This window comes from Microtus pennsylvanicus, chromosome 14 (genome assembly GCF_037038515.1).
Source record: "Microtus pennsylvanicus isolate mMicPen1 chromosome 14, mMicPen1.hap1, whole genome shotgun sequence".
NCBI classification, from domain to species: Eukaryota; Metazoa; Chordata; class Mammalia; order Rodentia; family Cricetidae; genus Microtus; species Microtus pennsylvanicus.
Window position 1 is genome coordinate 57,095,591 of NC_134592.1, and position 27,439 is coordinate 57,123,029.

General features: G+C 44.0%; 1 protein-coding gene across 8 annotated transcripts in view; it reads right to left on the minus strand.

The window, feature by feature from the left end:
- The window catches only part of Npas3 (neuronal PAS domain protein 3), an 801,863-nt gene that overhangs the window by 44,836 nt on the left and 729,588 nt on the right, over nt 1-27,439 (minus strand). For all 8 annotated transcript variants that reach the window (XM_075947916.1, XM_075947915.1, XM_075947914.1 and 5 more), the window contains one exon: nt 19,425-19,543. In XM_075947916.1, coding sequence (XP_075804031.1) covers nt 19,425-19,543 — 119 coding nt within the window. The remainder of the gene's footprint in view (nt 1-19,424; nt 19,544-27,439) is intronic.

Below are 27,439 nucleotides of genomic sequence, written 5' to 3' on the forward strand. Positions count from 1 at the left end.
ATAAATTATGGACATAGAAACATAAGAATTCCAGGTCAAAGGTTTTTCAAACAACAAACATGTCTCTAGACATTACATCCATTTTGATGCAGAGTACTGAAATCTCAACTGTGGACTTTTTGGTAGAGGTTTCTCATCCCTGTTGTCTTTTTGGTGCTGGGGCTGAATCCCAGCATAGACAGTTGCATAGAAGGATAACTCTACACTGAGTTACCCTCATCTTCAGGTCCATGTTCTCTCCATGAATTTTGCATTTTGCTACTAGATTTATCTTTCTAAGGTTTTTTTTTTTTTTTTTTAAACTAAGCAAACCAGAACAGGAGCCCTAACGATCACTTTTCCTTGTGTAACACTGGGAGCAACCATGTGACCCTCCTGAGCCTCGGTTTCCCGTGTGTCCTTTTCATCCCTGTCCTTTAGAACTTCTGAGAGAACCTGAAGAGGTGATGAACTTAGTACCTCCCTAGCACAGCACCACGTGGTATAAAGTGTAATCGACAGTCTCACCATGAGGAACAGCTCATCACTTTTGGAATGTAATTCAGATCACTGAGCTTGGGGGAAGCCTTGTGCTAACCGAGCCTCCAGATACACAGCCTGTTCATCTTCCATGCTTTCCTCCTGAGTCTGCCCGGGGTCACCTTCTCCATCTTGTCTCCGTTCCCTTGTTTATGCTACCTCTCAGGCCAGGGGGGCTGCCTTCTGTACTCTGCCACTGGCGGAAATAACCTGTATTCATTAAGTTCTACCAAACCCCCTTTCCCTTCGATCCCAAAGCCATCCTCTCCCCATTGCGTTCCCACTACCACCCAGTCTCTCTCTCACCCAGTCAGTTCCAGCTGCCTTCTCTCAGGGACCGCTTTCTCCCTGTACCGCTGACTGTTTTTCTCCTTGGGGACACAGAATGCCTCTAATTTCTCTGTCTCGCCAGCTCAAGACCACAAGCGGAGGCTAAGTGCTGAGAGACTCTGGTTCTAGTGCAGGGGACTTCACATCTCTCCAGTTTAGTGCTACTACATGTCTCCTGCCATGCACCATGCCTATTTTGATCCATCCGGGCAGTCTAAAACTGTTCACCCTTCCCTTGCATTCAGACACCCTTCAAGATGGATTTATCTTTAAACATTTATATTAATAAGACTCTTCTTGGCAGTTATTCTTTGACTACAATTGAGTACTTTAAGAAGTCAGGCTACCAGAGCTACAGAAAATACCAGGCCATGGATCATGTAGAAGGTATTTCGGGCTCACCTTGGGCACGGAATAATACTGTTATCATGTCTATTTCTCGGTACCTAGTGCCTCCATAGCATTATTTAAAGATGTTGGTAAGTGACTACTCCATCTCATGAACAAAGAGGACTAGAAATGGATTTCCATCACTAATCAATAAAATATCAAATTCAGAGCTGGATAATACTAACAATAGCTAGGTGATTTCTATCAAGAACTACACAATTTCTAACCAAAGTAGCAATGGGAAGCGACCCTAAGGTCTGTGGGATAGTCTGTTGTTTACATCAACAATAACCCAGGGGCACCTCAACGAACCCTTCACCCTGGGCACACACATACTGTACTGTGGCACACAGTCATGGTGGAACCTTCTGTCTGTGGTCATCCTCTGACTTCATCAGCACGCTGTCTACTTTTGCTGTCTTCAGAAATGGACACCGTGAAAGCTTCCATTAATGACCTTCTTTCTCTTTCACACACACACACACACACACACACACACACACACACACACACACACACACACACAGACACACACACACACACACAAATGCCCCAAGACCAGAAACATCAGGAAGATGGGATAAATTTCTATTGCTAAACATATGTTAATCCGGTGCCTTCCAAAGACACTCAAATCCTATGACTTTATAATTATCATCTAATAAAAACAATATTGGATAGTCACTCCACAGTGACTTAGAGTCCACAGACAGACACAAATAGATGGTTCATTTCAGAAAATTACTAAGCAGTGGCATTGTCCTTTTATTTGCCCCAAAGACAAATACCATAGTCACTCAGAGTTCATATTTTACACTAATACCATAGTAACGCCATAATGATTAAAGCAACAGAGCCAGGCTAAATGAGTCCCTGAGGTCAAAGATGTACCAAGGGAAACTGGGACTCAAACTTAACCTGTTACTAACAAGACCAGGCCAGCCATCATGCCAATGATGACATTTCTTAATTATCCAACATATACACCAAAGCTACACTCTTCATGGCAATTTTGTATGGTGATCAGCAATTTCAGCTTTTAATGTGTAGGTTTTTATTTACGGGTAGTTTGTTCATTTCTTCGGCGGCTCCGCTGGGGTAGAGCAGTCACTATGCACACTGCCACCAGCTACTGAGTTTACGTTACAATGATAGGTGTGAATCAGCTTTGGTTCAAATATTTTGCTACTCAATTAATGGTTAATTTTTGTGCAACTCACCAAGTGACCCCGTGGTCATCTTAATTGGTCATAAATATGCCTACTGAATTGCCTAGTTATTTCAGAAAGACATATGACCATGCTTCTCTTCGTCCATAGGCAGGTTTTATATCTTTGCCCTGACCCCCAGAAGACAACCCAAAGGGTTCTGGAAGTTCACCAGCATTTCAGTTCTCTTAATCATTCTAATTTTCTAGATGACATGTTCACATTTCAACTGGGTCCCTGGAAGTAACAGACTGAACCGAGTTGGAGGTGGCTTGTGTGTCATGGCATTCTCGACAGCCCCGAGGCTATGCATGCGTCTAAAATTAGAGTTTTTCATAACTCATTATTTTCCGCTACAAAGCCAGATTTAAGGCAGGACCTGACCTGGTGGCTCTTTTCATTGCCAGGCCACCCGCCTCCTTCATGCTGTATCCACGGAGCAAGACCCAGAAGATCTAGGAGGGGGACTGACCTCCATCACGGTTGTCAGTAACAAGTGACTCGGGGTGACGTCTCCCTCAGAGATGGAGCGATTCCCTCTGAGTGGGACACTCTGCCTGTGTTGTCCATTGCCTTCCCTACCACTAACAATAGCTTCCCCATGTAGCTGACTCTATGCGCTCACATCTGAAGGCTTTCCCGTTGTAGCCATGATTTCTTCAGTGAGACACGACATGGCAATCTCCTCAATAAGAAATGCTCATGTTTCAAAGAGGTCTCCAGGGGCTCATTCTGTCAGCCCTGCCTCCCGACAGTCAGACAACACATTCTCTATAGACCTTTCTGCTGTCTAGTTCTGTGATGCTATAGACGAACAGGGAAAAGAATATGATAAGACTATCAGAAGTAGCTGTGGTGTTTGTCTTTGGGGCAAAAACGGGACAACACTGCTGCTTACTAATGTCCTGAAACGAATCATCTATCTGTGTCTCTGTCTTTTATACATTCAGTGAGATAGGGATGGAGGATGCTGATCCCAGAACGGACATGAAATGTTGCTAACCTGCAAGTCTACATAGCCATGACTTCCCAATGCCACTTTGACCCCACCGTCATGAAGCCAGCATTTTGGGCTTGGCCCTAGCCCTAATCTAAGTATGCCAGACTGCCCCCCCCCCCCCACTGCACTCTCTCTTCACTGGTAGTTATGAGCCCAGATAACTCTCTGTGCCACCCCCCCCCCTTCCTTAGCGCTCACGGGTTTTTTTGTTTTTTTTTGATTTTCAAGACAGGGTTTCTCTGTAGCTTTTTGGTTCCTGTCCTGGAACTAGCTCTTGTAGACCAGGCTGGCCTCGAACTCACAGAGATCCACCTGCCTCTGCCTCCCGAGTGCTGGGATTAAAGGCATGCTCCACCACCGCCCGGCAGCGCTCACATTTAAAGAGCAGCAGGAAAACCCTCCAGTGTGAGATGGTACCGCTTTTATGATGTACATGGTGCCATGGCTTTCTCTAGTCCAGATGTGTCCTGAGGTGTCCTGGAGCCCGTGTCCTCCAGTTCCTCTCATTTCTACACAGGTTCAAAGACCAGCTTCTCTTCATGAATGTCTGAATGGAAGGCTGGTTTACCCCCACCCTGTGGGACCCTCCTTTGTCTGAGAGTCCATTCACACTGAGGTCAGGTCTCTCTCAAGTGCTCACCAGTTTCCCTATTAAAACACACATCTGAGATTCAGGTTTATTTTGGCCATCAGTCCTAGGGTTCCCAGTCAAGTCCTGGGGTGGTTGGTTCTGTTGCTTTGGGACTGTCATGGCATATTCCGGTGGGACTGCATGACAAAATGTCAAAGAGCAAGGAGGTTCCCAAGGTTGTACAATCCTCTCGAAGGCCGTGCCATCAAGAATCTACGAGTGGACCACGAGGCCCTGCATTTTAAAAGTTCAGTTTCTTTCCATCAGCATCATCCCAAGAGCTAAGCCTTTAACATACCAGCTTTTGGGTCCCACTTAAGATCCATAAAGCAGCATCTAGGAATGGAAATCTCTTTCTTGATTCATGGACGTCTGATGGTGGTAGAGTGGAAGATATGAAGCAACAGTTTTGGGGAGGAACAATAAGTCATTTCTTTCCCCCAAGAAATATTCTCATTGTGTTTGCTGTTGTAGTTGTTGAAGCCAGGTCAAGGAACCTACGGATGTTTCTGGATATACACTTTCTTGTTTTGTAGGGTATTGGCTGCATGATCTGATAAAAGCAGCAACTAAATGATCCTTATACTATGCATTCTCACAGCCACGAGCGTACTGGCCACCCCTTCTTTTCCTCTCCCACCCTGATTTTGGGTCTGGAAAGTTCATTACCTGCAGTTACTGCAGAATCAATCTGGACTGGCCAAAATCAGCAATGGAATTTATAGCATAATAAATGTCCGGCCACACCAATGCAGTCACACATGAAAGGCTTGGGGGGTGCTCTTCTGAACAATCTTTCTACATCATGGAGAATACTTAAAAAAAATCAATTTCACAGAGCCATCCTAAGCATATATATTTTGAGAAGTACAAGCCTGACAGCAACAGAGCTGATTTTCTGTGAGGCAGATATTATTGCAGAAAAAAACCAATATTATTGATAAAGAAAAAAATCTTAGTATATTGGAATTTCGAAGGGAAATTATACACATCTTCATGGTTCCCATCAATCTGGTTAAGTTCCATTTTTCTAGCCTCTGTTATATTCTACTTTCTCTGTAAAGGTTTTTGTTTGTTTTTGTAAAAACAAAGTTGTGATATTTCTCAAAGTACACTAACAAACTTTTTTTATATGAAAAACGGCCCTACCCAAGTTGGCACCTAAAAGCAGGCAAACATCAGACGTATACTCAAAGGATGGCACAGATTGTAGGGTCAATGATGTCCCTTTTAGAAACTCTGCAAGTGGGTTGAAGAGATGGCTCAGTGGTTAAGAACACCTATTGTTCTTATAGAGGACCTGGGTTCAGTTCCCAGCACCCACCTGGTGGCTCACAACCATTGAAATCCATTCCCAGGGGGATCTGATACCATCTTCTGACCTCCATAGGCACTAGGCACACATGTGATACACATATATACATGCAGGCAAAACACTCTTACACATAAAAATTCTAAAAAAAAAAAGTAACCAGCTCTGAAGTTGAAAAACTATACTGGTGTCTGGTCTTGTGTAGGAACGCCACTTTACAACAGTCTGACGCACAGGAGAACTCGAGCACGGAACGCCGAAAACAGAGTCAGAAAGACAGATGGTAGGCTGTCCTCCCCAAAACTCAATCTCAAATTATGCATGCGATCGCTAATAGGCAAGCACTAAAAACCATTTTGCTTGACAGAGAAGGGCTAATAAATTGTAAACAGGAAGTTACACTGTGGTCGTGCCAGGGATCCGAAGCTCGCCTGCGAGTCTGGACCCAGCAGAGTGGGCTTCTTACAACCGTATCAAGATTTATGAAGGTGGATATCTATAAAGAGGGTGAAAATAACCCATAATGCCTGCTTGTTTATTGTCTACCAGCTCTGTGTTGTTGTCGTATATACAGAGAAACCACTCCCCCCCCCCAAACCCTTTTGTGGCCAGTTCATTTTTCCAGCCTCTGAATATGGGAATGGGAAGGAGCCAAGAACGGCTAGGGCTGCAGTTCCTCTGCAGTCCTGGCAGCCGACGTCTGCTAGTAGGAAGCTTCCTTGCGGTTTGAGATTATACTCTGTGAGGTTCGGCTAGCTGTGTAAGGAGAGGAGAAGCATTTGTGAGCAATTGCAAACACGGATTGTCTGGAGAAGAAAAAGATGTTTGAAAGAGAAAAAGAACCAAATCAAGTCTGATAAGAGTTGATGTGTAGCAGGAAAGCAAAGCCTAAGGAGACACTCCAAGAAAAGGGAGAAACGGGTCTCGTTCAAGAAACTCTTGGAACTTAGTTACTATTTGTTTCATGGAATGCCTGGTGTGGTAGTAGTGCATGGCGATACCCCAGCGCTCAAGAAGCTGAGGCAGGAGGTTCATGGGTTCAGTTCAAGCCCTAATTACATTGTGAGACCCTTTCTGAAAGAAAAAAAATCAATGTGATTATATATTCAATTGCAGAAAAGAAAAATGTATCTTCTGGGGAGGAGAGTGAAAGGGCAGAAATTGTTCATACTGAAAATCTGACAGCCATACGGTATGTTTGGTTTTTAAAGATCCAACAATACTGAATATTTGTAGGTGTAAATTCTTAGTTTATTCCACTTGTTGCTTTTCATTGGAGAGCAGTTTAAGTGCCGATGAGCTGTAACTGACACGATTTTACAGGGACAAAGGGACTGGGTGTCAGACAACACTGTAAAGCCTGGGCTTCACCACCTCTAGAGGCATCTCGCTGAGCCAGATCCCCAGTGTGTGCGGAATAAGAGCCTAACTGTTCTGATTCCTTTTGTAACTGTGTAACGGTGTTTTTTTTTTTAATTTGCTTTAGCTTCAACTCTAGGAAGATCATATTCCTCCTTTCAGAATTATATGAGCAGTTTGAGGTTCAAAAAAATTCCTGTATGCATATTAATAAGATAGCAAAAAAGACCTAATAACATGAGAAATTTCTAAAAGGAATTTCTCAGTGACTTACTTAAATCTATATACTTAGATTTTTGTCTCATCGGCAAAGGAACATCTTCATGGCTTCCTTGTTACAGAATTATTTCCCCTTCCCTTAATCCAAGACATTTTGCTAACATGAGCTATACCTAATTTCCATTCTTGTTACTCTGAACACTGCATATGGAACAGCATAAATCCAAGGCTCCTACTCCTGTCCGCATTTGCTGGATTCTCTGAGACATCTTCGCTCCCCACTTGCCTCTGCTGAGATGGTTTCAGGACCCACTCGCCAGAGCTCCAGGGCTCTTTCTCCACAATGCATTTGGATCTCTCGTTGCCTTGCTGGCATGGCCCTTCTGTGTCATGTTTCCCTGTCCCACATCTCTTCCGGGTGACCTTGTCCATGAAGGTGGCTAACACGATGCTCTCTTTGAGAACTAGTCTCTTCCATTAGTCACGTCTTCCTGTTGCCCAACAGCACACCTCTATGGTGGCACCCAGCACAATTGTCTCATAATCCTTTCTTTGTGGATCTGTTTAAGCCTAGCCTCTGCTCTCTGGACCAAGGACTTGGTTTTATTCATCAGTTGTCTTCCTAACATCAGCACAGTATGTAATACACACAAGAACATAGTACTGAGCACACGACTGAGCAAAATCAATTGCTAACTGCTTTGAAAGTCAGGAGATACCAAAGGAGGAAAATGAGATCATTCTTTGGATACCTTCTCTGGTTTTTAGAAACAGGTAAGACTTATTTTCAAAATATTTTTGGTATGTACAAAGTAAAGCTTTGGGGTCTACATTCTGGAATGAGTTGGGGCAATTAAACTTAGTGATTTCGTACCACTCTGCAGAGAGCTGAAGCAGATAAGCTCTGGGGTCAGCATATGCCTTGTTCAGCTTTCTTTAAGGCACGGGGAGTAATAAAGCTTCCATTTTATCTGCAGTGAAATGATGTCGCTGAAATATCACCTCATTTTTTATGCCAGGGATGATTTCTTCTTACCTCCGTGATGTCAAAAGGGAATTACTCTTATTAGAATGACAGATTACTAATGATGCAGTGTGAAAGAAAGAAGGACTGGCTGAAATCACTGGAATCCAAACAGCCAACATCCCTTCTCATGCCTGGGCATCACGGCTTGGTACGTTGAGCAGTCTCTCTGCAGTATCACAGCTGCGTGGAAATTATTCTGAGCAGGAAGTAAATCAAGAGCAGGTGCCCATGAATTTTCCTTAGCAGGGCACCATGCTTTAAAAGTTTTTAGAACTGGATGGCATGATTAGGTGGTGTGATCGCTGAATGCAAAAGGGCGAGGAGTCTCTGGGGACTTCCCTGTCTCACAGGCTCACCTACGCAGAGATCTCAAAAGGCGGGACCACTCCTGCGTGGGAATGATTAGACAAGTCTCTCCAGACTCACCCATCTGCTAGCTCTCTGGAACAGTGAGAGTGGACTGCATGGGTCTGAGTTCTGACCCCCCTTTCTCTTATTGAGTACCATCTGTCTATCCAGGTTCTACTTTTGGACGTTGTTTCCAGCATGGCGGGGCGGCAGTAGTCTTTAAATGCACAAGGATCTGCAAGGGCCATCCCAACCCACAGAAGTTTACATTCTTCCATCCCGTCCAGGTGCTTGGGATACAACCACAGGGGTCTTGGGTAAACTGTATCCTCTTCTAGATCTTTCTCTTGTGTGAGAGAAAGCATGCATTTCCCAGGGGAGATGGTAGTTGATTAGTAATATAAGTCAAGGATATCAATGTTAGGCTCAGCAGGGTGGTGAATGCTTTAATCCCAACACTTAGGCGACAGTGCAGGATGATTTCTGTGAGTTCAAGGCCAGCCTGGTCTATATAGTGAGTTCTAGGCCAGCCAGAGCATCATAATGAGACCTTATCTCAAAAAACAAAACAAAAACAAAAATCAACATTTTCTAGTTCAGTAATATCTTAGCATTTATATTTATATTGTTAATTCCGCTTATCACTAGATGTTTTTCCATGTCTCAAAACCTGTAGACTCAAGGCAGATTTAAAGTTTCAGGTTATTTTAACTAGAAACTTAAAATGATTTCAGACTGCGTTGGTATAGGTTTTCATCAGTCATCGAATTCCTCCAAGTCCAAGGGGGCAGAAGTGATGTCGTGTGAATGTCGCGTGGTATAAATACAGGGGTGAGTATGTGTTACAATAAGTTAGTGAAGACATTTGTCATTGCTCCGAGAATTAGACAAGAGAGGATCCTGCTCAAATCAACACTTTATTTTTGCCCTCAATTTAGGATGGAGAGTGACTTCTCTGACACAGTCATTTTCATCTACCCCAAAGCCCCCTGAGGATAGGGTCACACACCCACCGAGCCATTCCTAACTGTTAGAAGCCTTCAAAGACCTTTGCCCACCTTGCAGCATTAATCCAGTTGAAGTTATGGAATATTTTTTTGTTCATTAACTATCTTTTGCTACAAAATCATACACTAAATTAGATTTCAGCTTCCCTCTTTTCAGACATCAGGACTACGTCTCTGGAAGGCGGGTCCTCTTCCATGCTACCCAGAATGCCCTAAAGGGGTCACACCTCTAACATATAGAGGAGGCTACCCAAGACACCCCCAACCACTGCTGACTAGTGAGCATCAAAGGGAAGTCCTACTGTTTATTTTTTGAAACTGAAGAACTGGGAATCCAGGATAATTAGGATGCCTGCCCGCCATTGTGGAGGAAGAAAGGCATCAGGCGCTGGGGTGGGAGGCGTGTAGAATTTCCTAACTTGCCCCATTAGATATGCCTCCATTAAGCCACTCCGTGTTCATGACTTCTACAAGGACTCAAGAGTTTGAAGAACACGTAGTGAGGGGCTGCTGAGGACTGTTAATGTATTCAGAACCACCAAGTAACAATCAAGTATCTCTTGATGCTGCTTCCAGAGCTCTAGCCGTAAGAATTGGGTACAAGTGGGGTTTAAGTTAAATACATGTTAATTTTTAAAAACCAAATATGATAGTATGAAAAATACCTGCCACAGAGTGCCAGCCATTAGCATAGCCATCTACGAGGCAAAAGAAAAATGTTGACTTAAACGCATAGGGGTCTGGAAAGTTAAAAAGTCCTATCTTCGTGGGAAACATATTTCAACTCTAAGTCCCTTCTAAAGAACTGATGTCTACCTTGAATATGGTTCCAGAGGGATGAGAAGGGGGTCACAGCAATGATTCCTCTGTCTCAGTAAGAGTCTTATAACTCAAAGCACTGTGTAGTGAAGTTATCCTTTTAGAATGGTGCTGGAGTTCTACAGGGCATTTCCAAAGGTGGGAAAGGTGTGATTGGTACCATGTTCCCCAGGGAGGCAGTATATGTAAAGATCTGGCGGCCAGAATTCTAGCTCCTTTCTTCTACTTGGAACGAGCAAACAGAATCTCCCTGGAGGTGCAGCAGGGTTTGGGTCCCAGTGGTAGTTGCCTACCCTTGAGAGTCCAATTTATGATATGCAGAGGCTCTAATCAAACGTGGAACCCTGCTCACTGCAGATGCTAGAAGTCCCATTTATTCCAGAGATCAACAGCATCAAATTAACCCCGCCTCTACTACATTTCTTACATTAAAGGGCTGTATTAGTCTTGCCATGACGCTAAATCAATTCCCAAGAAAACCATTTGGTATGTGCTTCTTTTGTTAAAGGGACAGATGACGTATTTCAGTCATTTTTTTGTCCCTTATAATCAAATCGATATTCAGGACACTAAAGCAAAGAGAAATTTCCCAGAAATAAATGCATTTTCTATATTCTGGAGAAATCATTTATAATTCTGGAGCTCATACAACTTCCAGGAGATAATCTGAAGAGGTATGGGTGAATTACTGTCTTATCATTACGGTGTGCATGCAGAGGTGTAGATGTTAAGGTTTCGGGTAGTCTAGACCCTGTCAAGCTCTCAGTGAGGTCTGTGGATGGGAACCCTCACCTATGGACTGGTGCCATGTACTCCCGGGGCCAGCAGTCGCGGCAGGCACTTTACTGTCACGCTTTTGTTTTATTTCACGGCAGCCTCACAAAAAAAGTTCTATTGTCATTTTCTCTCCAAGTTGCTGAACCATCTACTTAAAGTCAGAGTCGCGAATGCAGGACAATGTCCTTGGTTACCTGATGTCACAGCCCTGGGCATGATCACTCTGCATTGGGGATATTTTGAGGCACTAATTGTCAAATGGAGTAATCTATCTTCAAGCCCTTAAAATTTGCAGAGTTAAGGAAAAAAACTTTATTATTCAGGCCATTGGATCATGAGAGTCTACTAGGGAGGCAGGGGTTGTGGGTTTAAGGCTCTCAGTACACTGAAGTGATGGCCTGAAAGAAATGATGGCTTGTCCAAGGGTTTACATTAGTTCCCATGTCCATTTAAGAACTGATTTCTATACAAGAGACAATTGTATAAACACATCCGGGAGATTGAGAGTATAGTTGATGAGACCAATAGAGGTTTTGAAGATTATTAGAGGCATCTTTTATAGAAAGGGTGTTTTTTTTCTATTTTAAATCAGCGATGGTTTTCAAAGTGACTATTACTTTTGTTATTTGTGTTAACAAATGCTAGAAACCAACCAGAGAAGTCACAACATTAGCCAAAGAGGGGCTCCAGTTACATCCCCTGCTTCCCTTTTCACACGATCTAAAAGGAAGGACCTGCAGGTTAGTGGCGTGTTTGGGTTGCAGTCACAGACATACTTAGACACACCACAGAACGGCTAGTGGTTGGGCCATATCTCTGGCTGGTAAAATAGCTTGGCTTATGAACGCTGGCAGAAATGGCACGAGCCTTGGTAATGACAGGCTGTTAGATCAGAAACAATGTCACTATATTTAAGGTGACACCGGAAACCATGTTGCAATGGACAACTGTGCAGAGGTGAGCACAGACTAACATGATTTAAAACTCTTCTCTCTTTGCATTTTTTCACCAGGGTAACCTCTGCCTCCAGAAACTTTTTCTTCTTCAATTTATTCTGGTGTCGGGGTTGATTGAAAGGCAATACATGCACAGTCTTAGGAAGTCTGAATAGATTGACAGAAGTTTTGGTCTCTCTGAAAATGCATCTGTTGATTTGACAAGGTAGTCCCATTCTGCACAGCTTGGATGCTCTAGTCATTGTTCAAGGCCACATGAACTGAAGCAAAAGATTGAGCAGAAGTATCAATATGTCTAGACGTCTTCTCTGAACTCAGACCGGGAGAAACTTCCTGCTGGTGTCTAGTATTGGCCTTACTTATCAGAAGAAAAAGCAACTTTCTTTCTTTTTCTACTCCCACCCCCCCTTTTTTTTTGAGACAGGGTTTCTCTATATAACAGCCTTGGCTATATTGGAACTCACTTAGTAGGCCTGGAACTCCTAGAGATCCACCTGCCTCTGCCCCCCAAGTGTTTGTTTTAAAGGCACACACTACCACCACCAGACTGAAAGAACAACTTTCAACTGATGAATGCGCCCTGAAATGTATAGAGAAAAACTGCAGCCACACTGCGCCCTCCACTCAGGGCTGGGCACACCTCCTTGCAACTACTGCTCTCTGAATGCAGTTTTCTTTTTCTAACTTATTTTATTTTAAGAAAGAAAAACTATCTTTTTTCATTTTACATACCAATCCAAGTTCCCACTCTCTCTCCTCCTCCCATTCCCTCTACCTACTTTCCCACCCCACTCCCATTTGCTCCACAGAGAAGGGAAGGTCCAAGACCCTCCCTACTATATCTAGGCTGAGCAAGGTAACCTTCCAAAGAGAATGGGCTCCCCCAAAGCCAGTGCAAGCAGTAGGGATAAATCCTGGTGCCATTGCCAGTGGACCCTCAATCTGCCCCAGCCATACAACTGTCACCAACATTCAGGGGGACTAGTTTGGTCCTATGTTGGTTTATTCCCTGTCTGTCTGGAGTTGGTGAGCTCCAACAGCTCAGGCAGACTGTTTCAGTGGGTGTCCCCATCAAGACCTTGACCTCTGACATGCAGTCGGAGGAAAGAAAAAAGAAGTTGTATGTGAGGTGCTATGGTGGTGAAGGGTTTCCTAGGTAGCCAAGAAGCATTTTAGGAAAAGAAAACAGCATGCTCAGAACCATAGCATCATGACTCTCCAGATCCATCCCAGGCACGGTCATCGGTCTGGGGTAGCTAGAACACCTGTGGAAAGGGTCCCAGGAAGAGTGGTTTGACAGGGTAGGAGAGGAAGCACCCTGGGACTAAGAGCAGCAGCTGACAACACAGCAGCAGAGAAGCAAATGGTCTCTGAGTTCGTGAGAAGACATCTGGGCAGAATGTTGGAGAAGCAGGGAGGAACCGGGTCTCCCGGGAGCTAATCAGGCCGGGGAAAGGAAACGGAAGCAGTTTCCAAGTCCAGCAATGTCCTGACATGAGTGGGGGGGTCAAATGGAAAAGGCAGGCTTCTTAGTACTAGGGACCCTACTGAAGAATCAACCCAAAAGCCACAATTCCAAATGATGGATACAGATAGTTTTCTGCCAGGATGCAAGCAGCCTGGAACTCATCTATAGAAACATCCCATCAAGACTCAGTTTGTACAAAAAGAACCTTCAACTTTTAAAATGAGTTGTGATTCTGATACTGAGAATTCTCTTGACGCCCACCTAAGGAAACAGGAAAGAGGAACCAGGTGCCACTGAGAATAATTCTCTTTACGTTGATTTTGACACTTATTCACTGACGTCATCAGGCTTGTCTGCGAGCAGCTTTACCCACTGAGCCATCTTCCTAGCCCTTAGTAATTTAAGTAGAATATTTCTAAAAACTATTTTGCAGGGAGCTTCTTAGGAGATGGTCCTTGTCCACGTGAGGACATCAGGATGGGGAGCATGGTTCTGTATCCTGCAGTCTAAGAGCTGTTGCTTTTCCTGCAGGACTTCAGTGTTTCTAACACTAGGCAGGTAAAGGATGGGAGAGCAAAGGGTGAGTGTGACGTCAATAAAGCATCTTCTGGAAGACGTACTAGCGTTCTTTCTAGTACACTCTGAACGTGGCTTCATATTAAATGGGATGTTGTCACCTGAGATGAATGAATACACCCCGAGAATTCAAGAACCTACAGACGCAAAGCGAATTTTCCACGAGAAAGGCTCCCTAGGCTGCCCCAAATCTTTAAAGAGTTCTACAACATCCAAATGAAAGAAACCACTGCGAGAACTATATGAGTTTATTTACACCATGGGCTGGATACTACTGGGGACTTCCAGAAATGAACAGGAGAAATCTGAACTTTAAAAGACACTTAGGTGTGTGCTCAGAGAGAGCGAGGTTTTCTTTAGTTACATTTCACACCTCGATTTATCACTTTTGTCTCTAGACACTTGGGACTAGAAGTTTGCAAAATGGAAGTCATCAGCAATCCCAATAAAACAATGAATTTCCCAGTTGTTTTCGCGCTGTATGTGTGTGTGTGTGTGTGTGTGTCTGTCTGTCTGTCTGTCTGTCTGTCTATCTATCTATCTATCTATCTATCTATCTATCTATCTATCTAATCTATCTCTACATTTAAGGAGGCTGGATGGTCTTCAGTCTTTTAGTTCAACACTTTGTTACCCAAGTCATCCCAGATGAGGGTTGTTGGATTTTAAAAATCCCCTCAGTTTCCCCAGCGTCTCTCAGTGATGTCTGAGCACCTGCTGTGGCAGGAATTCAGCCACCTGCAGATTTCACCCCTGTGAAAAACTCAGACACTATTAACATCGCTCAAAACAGGACAGGGGCCCACTCTCTGTCTGTTTTCCCAGGCTGCTCTGCTCTGCTGTTAGAGTTTAGGGCATTAAAATGTACGGAATAAACGTTCCAGAAATGACAGAGGCGCTGGTGGGCATGCCAGGGCAGATTAGAGAGCTGGAAGCCCACACCGAAGGAAGCCATCCTCCAAAGACAGGAGCTAAGGAGGCGACCCAATTAGTGTTCCTTCCCATAATTTCCCTGATTACATATCTCCTTCTGCCCCGTGTGCTCTACCTAGTAAGTTCCTGCAGACAGAGACCTAATCAAGAAGGCAGATTTTGATGCAAGGCAATTTAAATGAGAGCTGTGTCATGCTAAGATATGTGGCCAACAATGAGACCTAAACAACAGGGAGGCCCCTGAGGCATAAAAAGTGGCTGGACCAGATAACACGCTACTGTGGATTTCAAAGCAGAGGACGACGGAAACAAAACTTCATTAGAGCAATTCCCCGAGGTCTAGGGTGTGGCAAGCGAAGCCCCCACAATTGATGTTACATTCCATTCCCGAATCAGGATGGAACGGGCACTTCTTGGCTAGAAATTTTGGTTATGAGGTCCAGGCTATGAGGCCCAGTAAGGGTCCAGGCCCTTATCTGAAATGCTTGGGGCCAAAAGTGTCTTAGATTTCAGAATTTTTCAGACTTTAAAATATCTGCATACTTGACAAGGTATTTGGGGGATGGGACCAAAGTTTAAACACAAAATTCATCTATTTTCATATATACCTTATGCATAAAGCCTTAAAGGTAGTTTTGTGGATTGCTTTTCATACCATCTCTGCTTTGACTATGGTCTGGCAGATGGAGTCAGGCGTGGAATTTTCCACGGTGGCATTGTACCACTACTCAAACGCTTCAGACTTTGGAGTTCCGGCTTAGGGACATGCATGTATGTGATCTTGTGTATGTGTATGTTTATGTATATGCATATAATCCTGCATGTGATCAGGATGAGAATCTGGAAAGTAAGACAGGTCCCTGTCGTTACTGGAAGGCAGGCGCTGGACTAACCACACCCTGGTGCATTAGAGCAGTCAGCTACCGCAGGAGGGTCTTAGGCAGGAAGTTCTCCCTTTACAAATGTAAGTCACCCTGTACTGAGCTCCGTCATATCAAACCGAGCCCTTGGTCGGACTTCATTCTTTAAGAGTGAGGCAGAAGGGCTGAAAGGGCAAGTTCTGAGGCTTTAACCACCTGGCTTTCCTTCTGATCCCCAGCAGCTGTTCGAGAGCGGCACGAACACGGGGAGGGAGACCACTCATGAAAGCCCGCGTGTCGCCACCCGCACACCAGGCATAACAATGTGAAGACTGCACACAGGAGCTTTGAAAATAATGCTCTTTTGTGGACTAATCAGTAGAAAAGGGTTAGGTATAGTTGCGTGCATGCAGTTAGCATTTGGTAAGTGCTGCTTTTGTTACAGTGAATGCTGTTCTGACTACAGCAAGAGACGAAGTCCCAGAGAAAGTTAGAAAGGTCCATAGTCCAAGGTCGCAGGGAAAAATGAAGAAATAGAATGATCTAGAGAGACCTTTGTGGTCCTTTATGGGAACAGCAACATGTATGCGCTGATAATAAATTAGACGGAATATTGGAAGTACAGAGAAATTATCATCGCTGTTCCTTTTTATTTCTGTTTATTGTGTGGTGGTGGGTGATTACCCAGTTTTATGGGAATGTTTTATAAGCTGCTAGATTTACTTACTGAGGATGCACAGACACACAGGGATGCCGCTCAGCTGTGTCTTGTCACAGGCTCACTGGGTCTTCCCCTAACTTTCAGGCAAGGTTAATTAATGAGGAACGTTTGTTTCAGAGAAGGGGAAAGGCTAGGCCTGCTGGGTGATTCATCTTCCTGGGGGATGGGGGATGAAAGGGTTGTGGGTAGCAGTTCTGAGGAGAGGCACACAGCACTGGGTAGAGAAGTTTCTTGAGACAGGCTTCCTGACAGGAGTGCCCCAGTGATATGGGTACGCTAACGTTAATTTCATGAATTGACTGGTTCTAGAACCGCTCTTAAATGCTTGCCATCTCTTTCTTGTTCAAGGCTGTGCTTTTGAGATCGCCTCTCCCTTTTTGTAGTAAGGGATCTTTCACCCCAAGTTTATGTTGTTTCAGTCCCCTGCCCCCCTTTACATACATGCTAGTCCCTTCTCATCCATGGCTCACAAGTGACATGCCACTTGCTTGGGGGAGCCTTCGGTGACCCATCCTATCTAAAGTGGTCTCTGGCCCTCACATGCCCTCACTTTGCTCTGCATAGTGTAGCCTGGTGAGTGAAGGCATGGGGTACAGGGTCAGACACCCCAAGTCCAAGCTCGCTTTTTTTCAGCATGTGACCTTGGGAAGGCTAATTTACTTCTCAGCCTTTAGTTTCTTTGTGTCTAGAAAATGCGAACGGTTCACACCCTTTCTTCTAGGCTGGTTGTGAGAGCTAATCACCCCCAGCCTATCGCAGGGCTCCTAGATGATGTCTGCTGTTTCTTGAGCTCGCGTTACCCTCAAAATCACTCCTTTATTATTGCTGTCGTCCTTGCCCTGCAAGTACTATGAAAGCAAGGACTTTGTATTCTTTGATGCTGGGATTTTAGACTCTCAAACAAGTCCCATACTGGAAGCTCAAACGTCTTTGCTGAACAGATGATGCTCACAAGCCTAATTCCGGGTCAGGCAGCAAGAGCAGCTTTAGCAAGGCACCAGAGTGGCCAATCACAACCCAACAAGACAATGGTCTCTTACCTAGATGCACGATTTATCCTTATTATTATTGTAGCCATAAATCCCACTCGGATTTGCAGATGATCAAATATCCAAGCAGCTTTGTAAGTATGATGTATGTTTGTAGTATGATATCATTTTTTTTTAATTTTCAGAAAGTTAAATTATCCAATGCCACCGAGTTACACTAACTTTTGCTCTCCACTTGTGATACGCCCCCTGCCAACCAGCAGAAACTAGAAAGGATACTGACAGCCGGAAGAGTAAGAGCTAAAAAGGAACTCCCAGGACTTCCACATCTGGACCACAAAGAATGACCCTTTCTGTACTCAAATAAAATCCCACATCTGTGGTCGACTTAGGGAATCCAAATGCACTAGTGCTCACACTCAATAAGGAGTGAATACACACTGTTCACTAAGACAGGAGAGCACCAAATGCCCTGAAGACTAGGTCTGGCTTCCTTCCCCGCAATACCCTGGCGTATAACTGTCTTCAGGGAAGCTACTGCCGGAACCGACCAGTTGCCCCCTCTTTGCTTCCCACCCTGCTAAAGGTCAGGGTTGTTTCTCCGAACCTTTCAGACTGTGGGGCAGCTCAGCTAAAGGTCGACCTTGGGAGGATTTTCCACCTCCTTTATTTTTCTTAAAACATTTTTTCCCTTTAAAGAATTAATGTCAACGAAAGTGTGTGCCTCTGACTTTACAGCGCCGCTGGCGTTTTGATGACTTCCATAAAGGTTTTAAGCCCTGTCAGTAATGGTTGTTAGCAGCACCAACAATGCTATTGTCACCCTAAAGGACGGAGCTAGCTGAAGCTCCATGCTCTCAGCCCGGAGCACACTGAAGTTATATTTTGTTTGTGTTTGCCTTCCTATGTACAGTAAACTGTTTAAGAGATTGGTTAGTGTGTCGTAAAAATTGTAAGATTCAGGTTTTCAAATGCATTTCATAAATTTCCTAGGTCTTAATTTTATGTTGCTATAGTAACTAGAATGTTGGGATTTCTTGCGATTAGAAGGCTTTTATAGCCTTAACCTTAAAATGATGATAATGTAGATTATGACTCCAGATTTGATCTTTTCTCATGAGGAATATATATACCTTGTAGTTTTGAATATGAGCATTTTGTGGATGTTAAAGCATGACTAGTGTTCAGGAATTGTAATTTCAAAAGGAAGGATTTTAAGATTCAACCTCATAATGTGTGTGTGCATGTGTATACGTGTGGTGACCAAAGGCTGTTGTCCAGTGCCTTCCTCAATGGCTTTTCACCTCATTTTTTGAGACGGTCTCTCCCTGAACCTGGAGCTTGACACGTCTACCTGTGCAAGCTGGAGCTGGCTAGCAAGTGCCAGGAATCCTCTGGTCTCCGCCTCCTCGGTGCCACTCAGTATGGCTTTTCATGTGGGTGCTGGGGATCCAAACTTAGGGTTCTCATGCTTCTACAGCAAGCACTTTACCATCTCCTGATACCCCCAACTTGTTTTTGTTTGTTTTATTACCGACATGTATGAATCTAGGTGATAATGTTGTTGACTGGGATAGTCATTTCAGAGAAAGGGGATATTTTCAGGGGACCAGGAGATAAGGGGGAGACTCATAGCAGCCGTTCTGGAAGACTTACCTGCAGGATGGAGAGAAATCTGGTTCACCGTTTCCACCAGTGTGGATCTCTAGCAGGTGCCGAAGCACTTGGCATATTAGTAACTAGTGGTTTTAAGAAAAAAAAAAACGCGAGCTTGTGGCATCTGGTGCCCCAGCAATGTCTACAGTGATGAGGAGGAGGTATGAAGATGCCTCTGTTGAGACAGAAAAATAGCTAGGCAGCTTATGCTGTGTAGGACTCAAGGTCGCATGTGTTGATTATGTGGACCTGAAGCAGCGGGAAAACTCAGTGTAAATCACCTAGGATTGGCTGTGTCCCCTCCGGAAGCCCAGCTTACCTTATATCCCGACGACTTGATGTGGACGCCACGTTTGGTCAGAGTAGACTTCATTCGGATGAAAAAGGACCGCTCGAGGGTGTTGTCAGTGGTTAGCAGACTGGGGCTGGCTGTCTCCACTGAGGAACAGAAAAAAAAAAAACACAGACACGCATGGGATTGAAGTCTCTACAGAGCCCCTCACAGCTTCTGCTCAGGTGCAACCCTCGAGTTCACTAAAAATACATGACTGATGGGTGCTAAGAGGGTGGCAATCAATTTACCTCGTCTAGAAAATGTTTACTTTGCAGAAAATAAGAAAGAAAAATTAAGGTGCCGGCAGAAACTCCTCTCCAGTTTCTAGTAAGAGCTTTCAGGTCTTTTAATTTGCTGCAGCTTCCTAAGTGGGGTCTAATAGTGAGTAACTCTAATCGTAAGTAACTCTGGCTTCCTTAGAGGGCTGGCTGGTGGGCATAGACAGCCGTGCTCTGAAAGGGAAGGGCCCAAGTGTTGATGGGCTGAAACAAGGGATGGGCAGAGATGCTGTGGGGACAGGTACCGAGGTCCTGCTCTTTGTAGAGCAGAGGGTCCTATCTCTACACCCTTCTCACTTGGTTCTGTTCATTGCGAACAGGAAGCATGCAGTATTCTCAACTGGCCCCGGATGAGGGTGTGAGCACAGGACATAAGGTGGAGAGAAAAAAAAACCGCCCAAATATCCACTCCCTATTCCTATCACAATGGCTTGTCGCCCCAGCTGTTAGGCAAAAAACAGAGTCTGGTTTTTTATTCCTCTGATTTTATTTTATTCATTTTTTTTAATTGTGTGTGTCTGTATGGAGCTATGTGCATGAGTGCAGGTGCCTACTGAGGCCAGAAGAGGGCGCTGGATTTCCTGGGGCTGGTGATCCAGGCAGTTGGTTTTGAGTTGCCAGCTGTGGATGCTGAGTAGTGAACCTGGGTCCTCTATAAGAGCAATACTTGTTCTGAACTGCTGGGGGTATCTATCTGTTCTCTCTACGTCTCCACTTTTAATAGAAGACGTTACCTCCCTTAATCAAAGTAGTTGCTCTTTTCTAGTACATGCTTTTAGACTGAGGAGAATGTTTTTGCCCAAGTAACTCAAGTGGTGGCTGTCTGTCTGCGGACCTAAGACCTTGATGCAAGCACACCAGAGGGCAATGTAGGTCAATTTTCTTTTAAAATAAGTCTTGAAGAGATTTTATAAATTGAAGTCTTTTCCTGCAAATAAATTAAATCTGGGGATTTTATACTAGTAGTCTAATTTTAGTGTTCTTAGATATTAATTCTTTTCTTATTTGAAAGTTAAAAAATTAAGCCCATCAACAAATTGGATTTCTTTTGACTAGCTTTAATCTAACACTAATTTTTCATTTTTTTCTGGAATGGAGGTTGAAAAAAAAATACATGAAATAAAGATCTATAGGAGGACAGGCACTGTGGCACCCTTGAATCCGGGAAGCAGAGGCAGGCAGGTCTCAATGAATTCAAGGCAAACCTGATCACATACTGAGTTCCAGCCTAGCCAAGGCTATATAGTGAGACCCTGTCTCAAGAGGCAAAAAAACAAAGAAAGCAAGAGAGAGCGAGAGAGAGCCAGAGAGCCAGAGAGCGAGAGAGCGAAAGAGAGAGAAGAGCTGTAAGAAATAGAGAACAAAACAACTATTATAAGGGATTAGAAATCGGAAAAACTTGCAATTGTGACATGCTTTCTGTATATTTCAAAGAAGAAGTAATCTCTATTTTTCATATTAAATTGATGCTCAGACGATAGAAGAATATCGGTTATTCCAATAACAGCAACAGAGCTACCTGTGGTCTAGGGATTTTCTGTGACATTCATATCTCAGGGGGTCTCAGCGCCCTCATTTGTATCATTTCTACTCGGAGGTGATGAGATGGACAACTGCCCCTTTCTCATGTGCCTCTCTCATGGCCTTCTCCATTTTTTTTTTGTTTTAGAGAGCATGGATCTGATGTCATTTTAAATGTACAGCTTTTTATCACTCGAGGGAAAAGCACAGCCATGTTATATTTAGTACTTTCATTTCTTCTGATTAAATATGAATTACTATGAAATTTTTCTCATCATCTAACACGCCATAATACGCCAACAGCTTTTTAATACACTATATAAGCACAAACTTCTGCTCTAAGAGTTTAATTTGCCCCTCTAATCCAATCACATCAACCTTATTTCTCTTATCAGAGATTCCCATTTTGAATTAAATGAGCTCATTAGTTTTAATCAAAAGCAGAGAGATCAAAACTTAAACGTAAATGCTTTAGATCAGAACTGTCAGTCAGCCGTGCAGTTCTATTTCACTAAAACACAAGATCAGAGACCCTTAGAACCAATTTTTTTTCTCGTAAGGGATGCCGAGAGCTTGAAGATGCTATATCCTTTTTTTCCCCCTTCTTCCAAGGACAGATTATACATTTAAGGTTAGACTTAATTTATAGCAGTTTTTCATCCTGCTGGAAAAGTATGCCAAGCTACTGCTGTTCCTTTCACATTTATTGACACTGGTCCTCAAAGACCTGAACGAACGTGACGCCATCGGAATCCACACCCCAAGCAAAGGAGGGCGAAAGATAAACTTCTCAGAGAAGAGAAATGTTTTCAGGGCTTCAGGGGTCGGTTCCAGGTGGCCTCACCATGGAAGGGGAGGGAATGGAGGGAGGCATGCAGCAAAACACCCGCTCTCTTCACAATGGGAACTACACAGTGAAACACTTAAGAGTGTGCGGGAGAGATGGCAGGAAGGGGCCTCCAGCTGGGCGAAAACACAGCTTCGCATGAGCTGTGGAGCCAAACTCCATGTCATGTTCCGGCTGAGGCAGGAGGACGGCATCCTGCCACCTGCTGCAGCAGTAATTGCCTAAACATGCAGGGTGATGTTAATTACACTGGGGATGACCGGTGTGCAAGGAACGCTAAGGTCAGGCTCTGCCCCATTGAAGCTGAGATTTAGAATCTAAATTAACCAGCATACTTTATCTCAAGAGCAAGGGGACCGAGGAGTTGATGGGAAGCAGTTGGGGCAATCTTCAGAGCTTGATTCCTGATGACGATGTTGACTTTAACTGTCCATAGCTTTGTGGTCCTGAGGACAGGAGGCAGAAGGAACCTGCCACGGTGTGCCGCTTTCAATGGGGCAAGTGACGAAATTATTCCAAATACACCCAACCACTGCCATCCTTCCTATGGGGTGGCAAATGTGACTGGCTTATTGCAATTGTGACAGTGGTGTCTCTCTATCTGCATATATCTAATGTGACCGGCCAGAGCACCTCAGAAGAGAAGCCTTTTCAATGACTGTCTCAATGAACACCAAAGTGGGGGAGGAGGGAGGCTGTGCTGGGGAGGAGGAAGCCTGTACTGGGGGTAGAAGGCAAAGTGGCTGGGCTATGCCTTCTGAGTCTGTGGCGCTGAGGGGAGGAAGGACATGAGGGATGGATGGAGTGGTAAGAGAAGACATTTAGACCTGTGTTTTCCAGACACAGTGGATCCATCTAAGAAATATTTTCGAGGGATTTCCTGTCAACTCTTAGAGACTGGCCACTACTGCCTCATGCACGGATACATCTGGGATTCCAGGAAGTTCTAGCCACTGCCTGAAACACAAAGCCAATCTATGAAAAAGCTGCATTGAGTGGTCAGATCTGAGTCATGCCCACTCCAAATCCAGACATATACACTAGGAGATGATGAGGTCAAATACACTTGCCCCCACTTCATTGCCTAAACAAATCTTTCCAGGTGTTTATGAGGTGTTTAAATACAAGCCAAAGTGCCAACATCCAAAATTATTTTAAGAAGACAGGGACATTCTCTCATTTTGCAGCTCTTCTGATAAAGTCAAATTGTTTCATGGTACTCCCTGTTGAGTTTCTAAGAAGCAGTTATGGCCCAGGGCTTTAGGTCATGTATGTTTACACTGAAATCTGGCAACGTGTGTCTGTTTCTCCAGAAGTTTCTCCTTTGAGTAGCAGGGGAGGAGGGTCTGGGAGCCAACGGGAGGAGAGAGGATAAACTAAAGGAGGACCATTATGGGATGTTACATGGAAATGACACGTAAACAATTAATATGCATTAATAACTTTAAAGCATGAAAAAAGTCTTTCATGTACTTTCAAAGTTACTTGGAGTTGACGCTCATACATCTGGCTTTAGACAATGAGATGTCACAAAAGTCACCTCGTTTTCAGGGCGCAGTCCCGAGGCTCTGCTGTCCCTGTCCTGATATGACTATGATGACCATTCAAACGGTGGCTGCTCTCCTAGCTTAAGATTTAGAAGACAATGTGAAGTGCTCCCCTTCCCCCACTTCCGGTCCTCACATATTTAAATCATTGTTGTAACTGGGATTCTTCTTTTAAAACTGCAGAACAACCTGGCCCATACTGACTAATGTAAACAATAAATATTTATTATATTAAACATCAGTATGTTGTCCAAGGTCTCCCAGTCAGCTGGTGGCAGAGCACAGATAAAACAAATATTCACCTGACTTCAAAGGCCATGATGTCTACAGCATGCTTTTGATAGTTACAACATGCTTCTTTAATCTCCATTGACTATCATCCTGTGTAACAGACGGCAGCACGGCTGACACAAGCCTAGTCTTGATCCCTTTTGACACCTCGCATGGTACATTGTATGTGTGTGCACACACAATACACACACACACACATACATACCTACCTAGATATATGCTTTATATACATAATCATTGCTTTGGTTATGCTACATATCCATTTATATGGCTGAGGATATACATACATACATACATACGTGCATACACACACATACACACACATGTGTATATATAGGTATATCTCCAGAAGCAAATATCCATTACATACTGACTTATAAAATCTTCCCAACCACTGTACAAATGGCAGCCCAAGCACGAAACTTTTAGAATCATGAAGCTGCCATGGTGGATTTTATCCATATGCCAGAGGGTGTTTGTGGTACTTGTTAAGCTTCCATAATTCTTCAAAGCTCCTCTTTTCAAGGCCACTTCCTGTCCCCTTGAGTGAGGGTGGGCTGGGCCTGGTGACTTCCTGTGAATAGATGGCATATGGCGGAGCCGAGAGTTGGTCCTCCCTTGACCTCTTGTGGACCACTGCGGTGGACACCAGTGAGATACTGTGACAAACCCAGAGAGCTCTGTGGCAAGGCCAGTGCAGCCAGGAGGCGAGGCTTCCTGCTAATAGTCCTGTTAATGACCTTAGAAGTGGACCGCACAGCCCTGGGGAGCCTGCAGATGACAGCTCTGGCAGCCAATGGGACTGAAGCTTGCATGGTATTCCTTGGCTCCTCCCTGCTAGGAGTTGTGTGGGGTGGCTTGCCTTTTCAGACTTATCAATTCTCAGATGATCTACATTTACGGAGTGATAATATCCATGTCAGACCTTTCTAGGAAAGGCACTCTCTGGCCTGTCTGGGGATGGGATCCTAATGTTGGGTTGGTTGCTTTTCACGTTCCTTGTGCCTGGCAGGGCTGTTGCTTGAGGATGTCCTGCAAGGCAGCAGAGTGTGTGGCAGCTGCCTGCTGCTACCAGTGTTTGCATTATACCACTCTGGGGAAACAGACACAGTGGCAGAGTCAAGGGGCTAACTGTGGGTGTGTCTATACAACCAGTAAGCAAGAAAGTTCAAGGAGAACCCCAGGTACTGTAAAGATTACCTTGGAGAGTACATGCTGTCCCCTGTGACCCACACTGCAGCAGCGATGCATGCCAGAGGACACATGCTATAGACCCACACTTCAGCAACCGTGCACGCCAAAGGACACATGGTTTGTGTCCATGCATACTGCATGAATACTGCAAGCCAGTCTTTTAAATCTTGCTGGAAACTTCCTTTAAATGTTGTCACTTGAGGGATCTATTCTGAAAGCAAAGTATAGTATGCCCTCCTGGGACGCAGCGTGGATTCCAGTACAAACATTGTGTATGGGATCGAGTGTGGCAAGGCTTTTGTTACCATTATAAAGGGGTTATAAGCCAATTCTTCCTATAAAAGATCCTCAACAGTGTGAGGCTTGTTCTTCCTTTTCTGTTTCATTCATTTATTTCCCCCTTTTCTTTATACATTTTCTTCTCTGTTCCCCTTTGCTTTACGACACATGATTCCAGACAAAGGGCATCTGGACTCGAGTCTTTGTGGTACAATACAAAATAATACAGAATCAGCTTTGTGAAGGCAGCTCGAAACCCCATGTTTTCTATTAAAAAGTCATGTTCAATCTTCACTGTTGATAGACCCGAATAGCGAACGCAGGGAACATTGTATATCAGAAAGGTCAATAGTTATTATGAGCTACAAATATATTTTTTTCATCCTTCAGGCTGTTTAGCGCATATCACAGCATGAGCAGCTGTCTCCTTTAATGCTTTTAAAATTAGAATCCCAAAGAAGAAGAAAAAATTATAGTTGCAGTGATTGCTCTTTGCTTTTGTAAGTTTACTTTAATATACTATTTTATATACATGAATCTTCCGTGGTGCCTACTCATGGAGTGGTAACTGGTAACTGGTTCCAGTTGAACCACCATGTTTATCTTCTTAGCCTTCTGGCCAAGTCTCCATCTCGGGCCCCGATGTCATTCGGGCTCTGTATTTTAAAATGGAGGTGTCTGGAGGAGGAGTTTGCACAAAGGCGGCAGAGCTGTGATCTGCCTCTCCTAAAGCCCTGGAAGTGATGCCTGAGCTGGAAGCAGCTTCAGTCAGCCAGATGCTGAGTCAGGCAGCAGAGGACCAGGCCGAGGAGCCAAGGAGCACTTTCCTGTCCAAGCTGGTGACTAAGAGTGTGCCTTGTGGCCAGGTAGTGGTGGCGACAGTGCACGTCTTTAATGTCAGCACATGGGAGGCAGAGGTCCCCAAAGATAATATCATATTTTAAATACATTTATGCACACATCAAATATTTTATTATAGCTTGCTACTTCTTTTCTCAGCTATATTAAATATTTATTGAATGACTCTAATAATGGGAACATAATACAAATCAGCCTTGTATATACATATACAACATATATATTTGTGTAATATATACATATATGTACATATACGCACATATGCATATATGACTGAGATTTTTAGATGTGCTACTTTCGAGTATTCAAAGTTAAGATGCAGTATTTGTCTTCAGTAGAGGATTTCCTGGGTCAGAAGCAAGGGAAGAGCTGGCAAACATGACTGTAAAGTACTGAGCTGCCTCTTAGGTGGTCCCACTGAAGATCTCGAGCAAGCAGCGTCCACAGAAAGAGTGGGGAGGACTGAGTTCGGCAATAGTCTCTCCTTGGTGAGTTTTGGTGTGAAAACGAAGGGCCCTAGCTTGCCTACTGACTGAGCCAGTAGAGCTTAGAGTTGTGCATGCTGAGAGAACTTACAGCCGAAGAAGGGCTATTTAATGATTACAGAGAAAGAAGTGGACCTCGGAAATGGGAGAAAGAGGAAAAGGGAGGAGTGTGGGAAAGAAAAAAGAAGGGTCTGGAAGGAGAAGCTCGGGGTGCTTTGGGAATGTTTTACTCTCCGTCAAGTAAAGGCCATTGAGAGTCGGAAAAAGTAGGAAGAGGGTTTTGATGGTTCATTTGGGAAAACAAGTGGTAGCAACAGAAAATAAAGATTATGCATTGGCTAAGGTTGAAGGATTGCTACAAGTTGGGACTAGCGTAGGCCTACATAGTGAGACCTTGCATTTGCTCCAGGAATGGCACCTTCTACCAATTTACTTATCTGTTTCTTTAGAAGGAATCTACAAGATTCCAATATTTACTTATCTGTTTCTTTAGAAGGAATCTACAAGATTCCAAGGTGACTAGAATTTGTTGGTTATACTATGACTGTGTCCCAGAGCATCACAAAATGGTTAATTCTGAGATGGTTTTTTAACTAGAAATACTATATTGAACCTATCATCAACAAGGAACTGTGAGTTATTTGTTGGGAGAAGAGTCTTTGTGGCATTATTGGTAATAACTCAGAAGCTGGATATGACT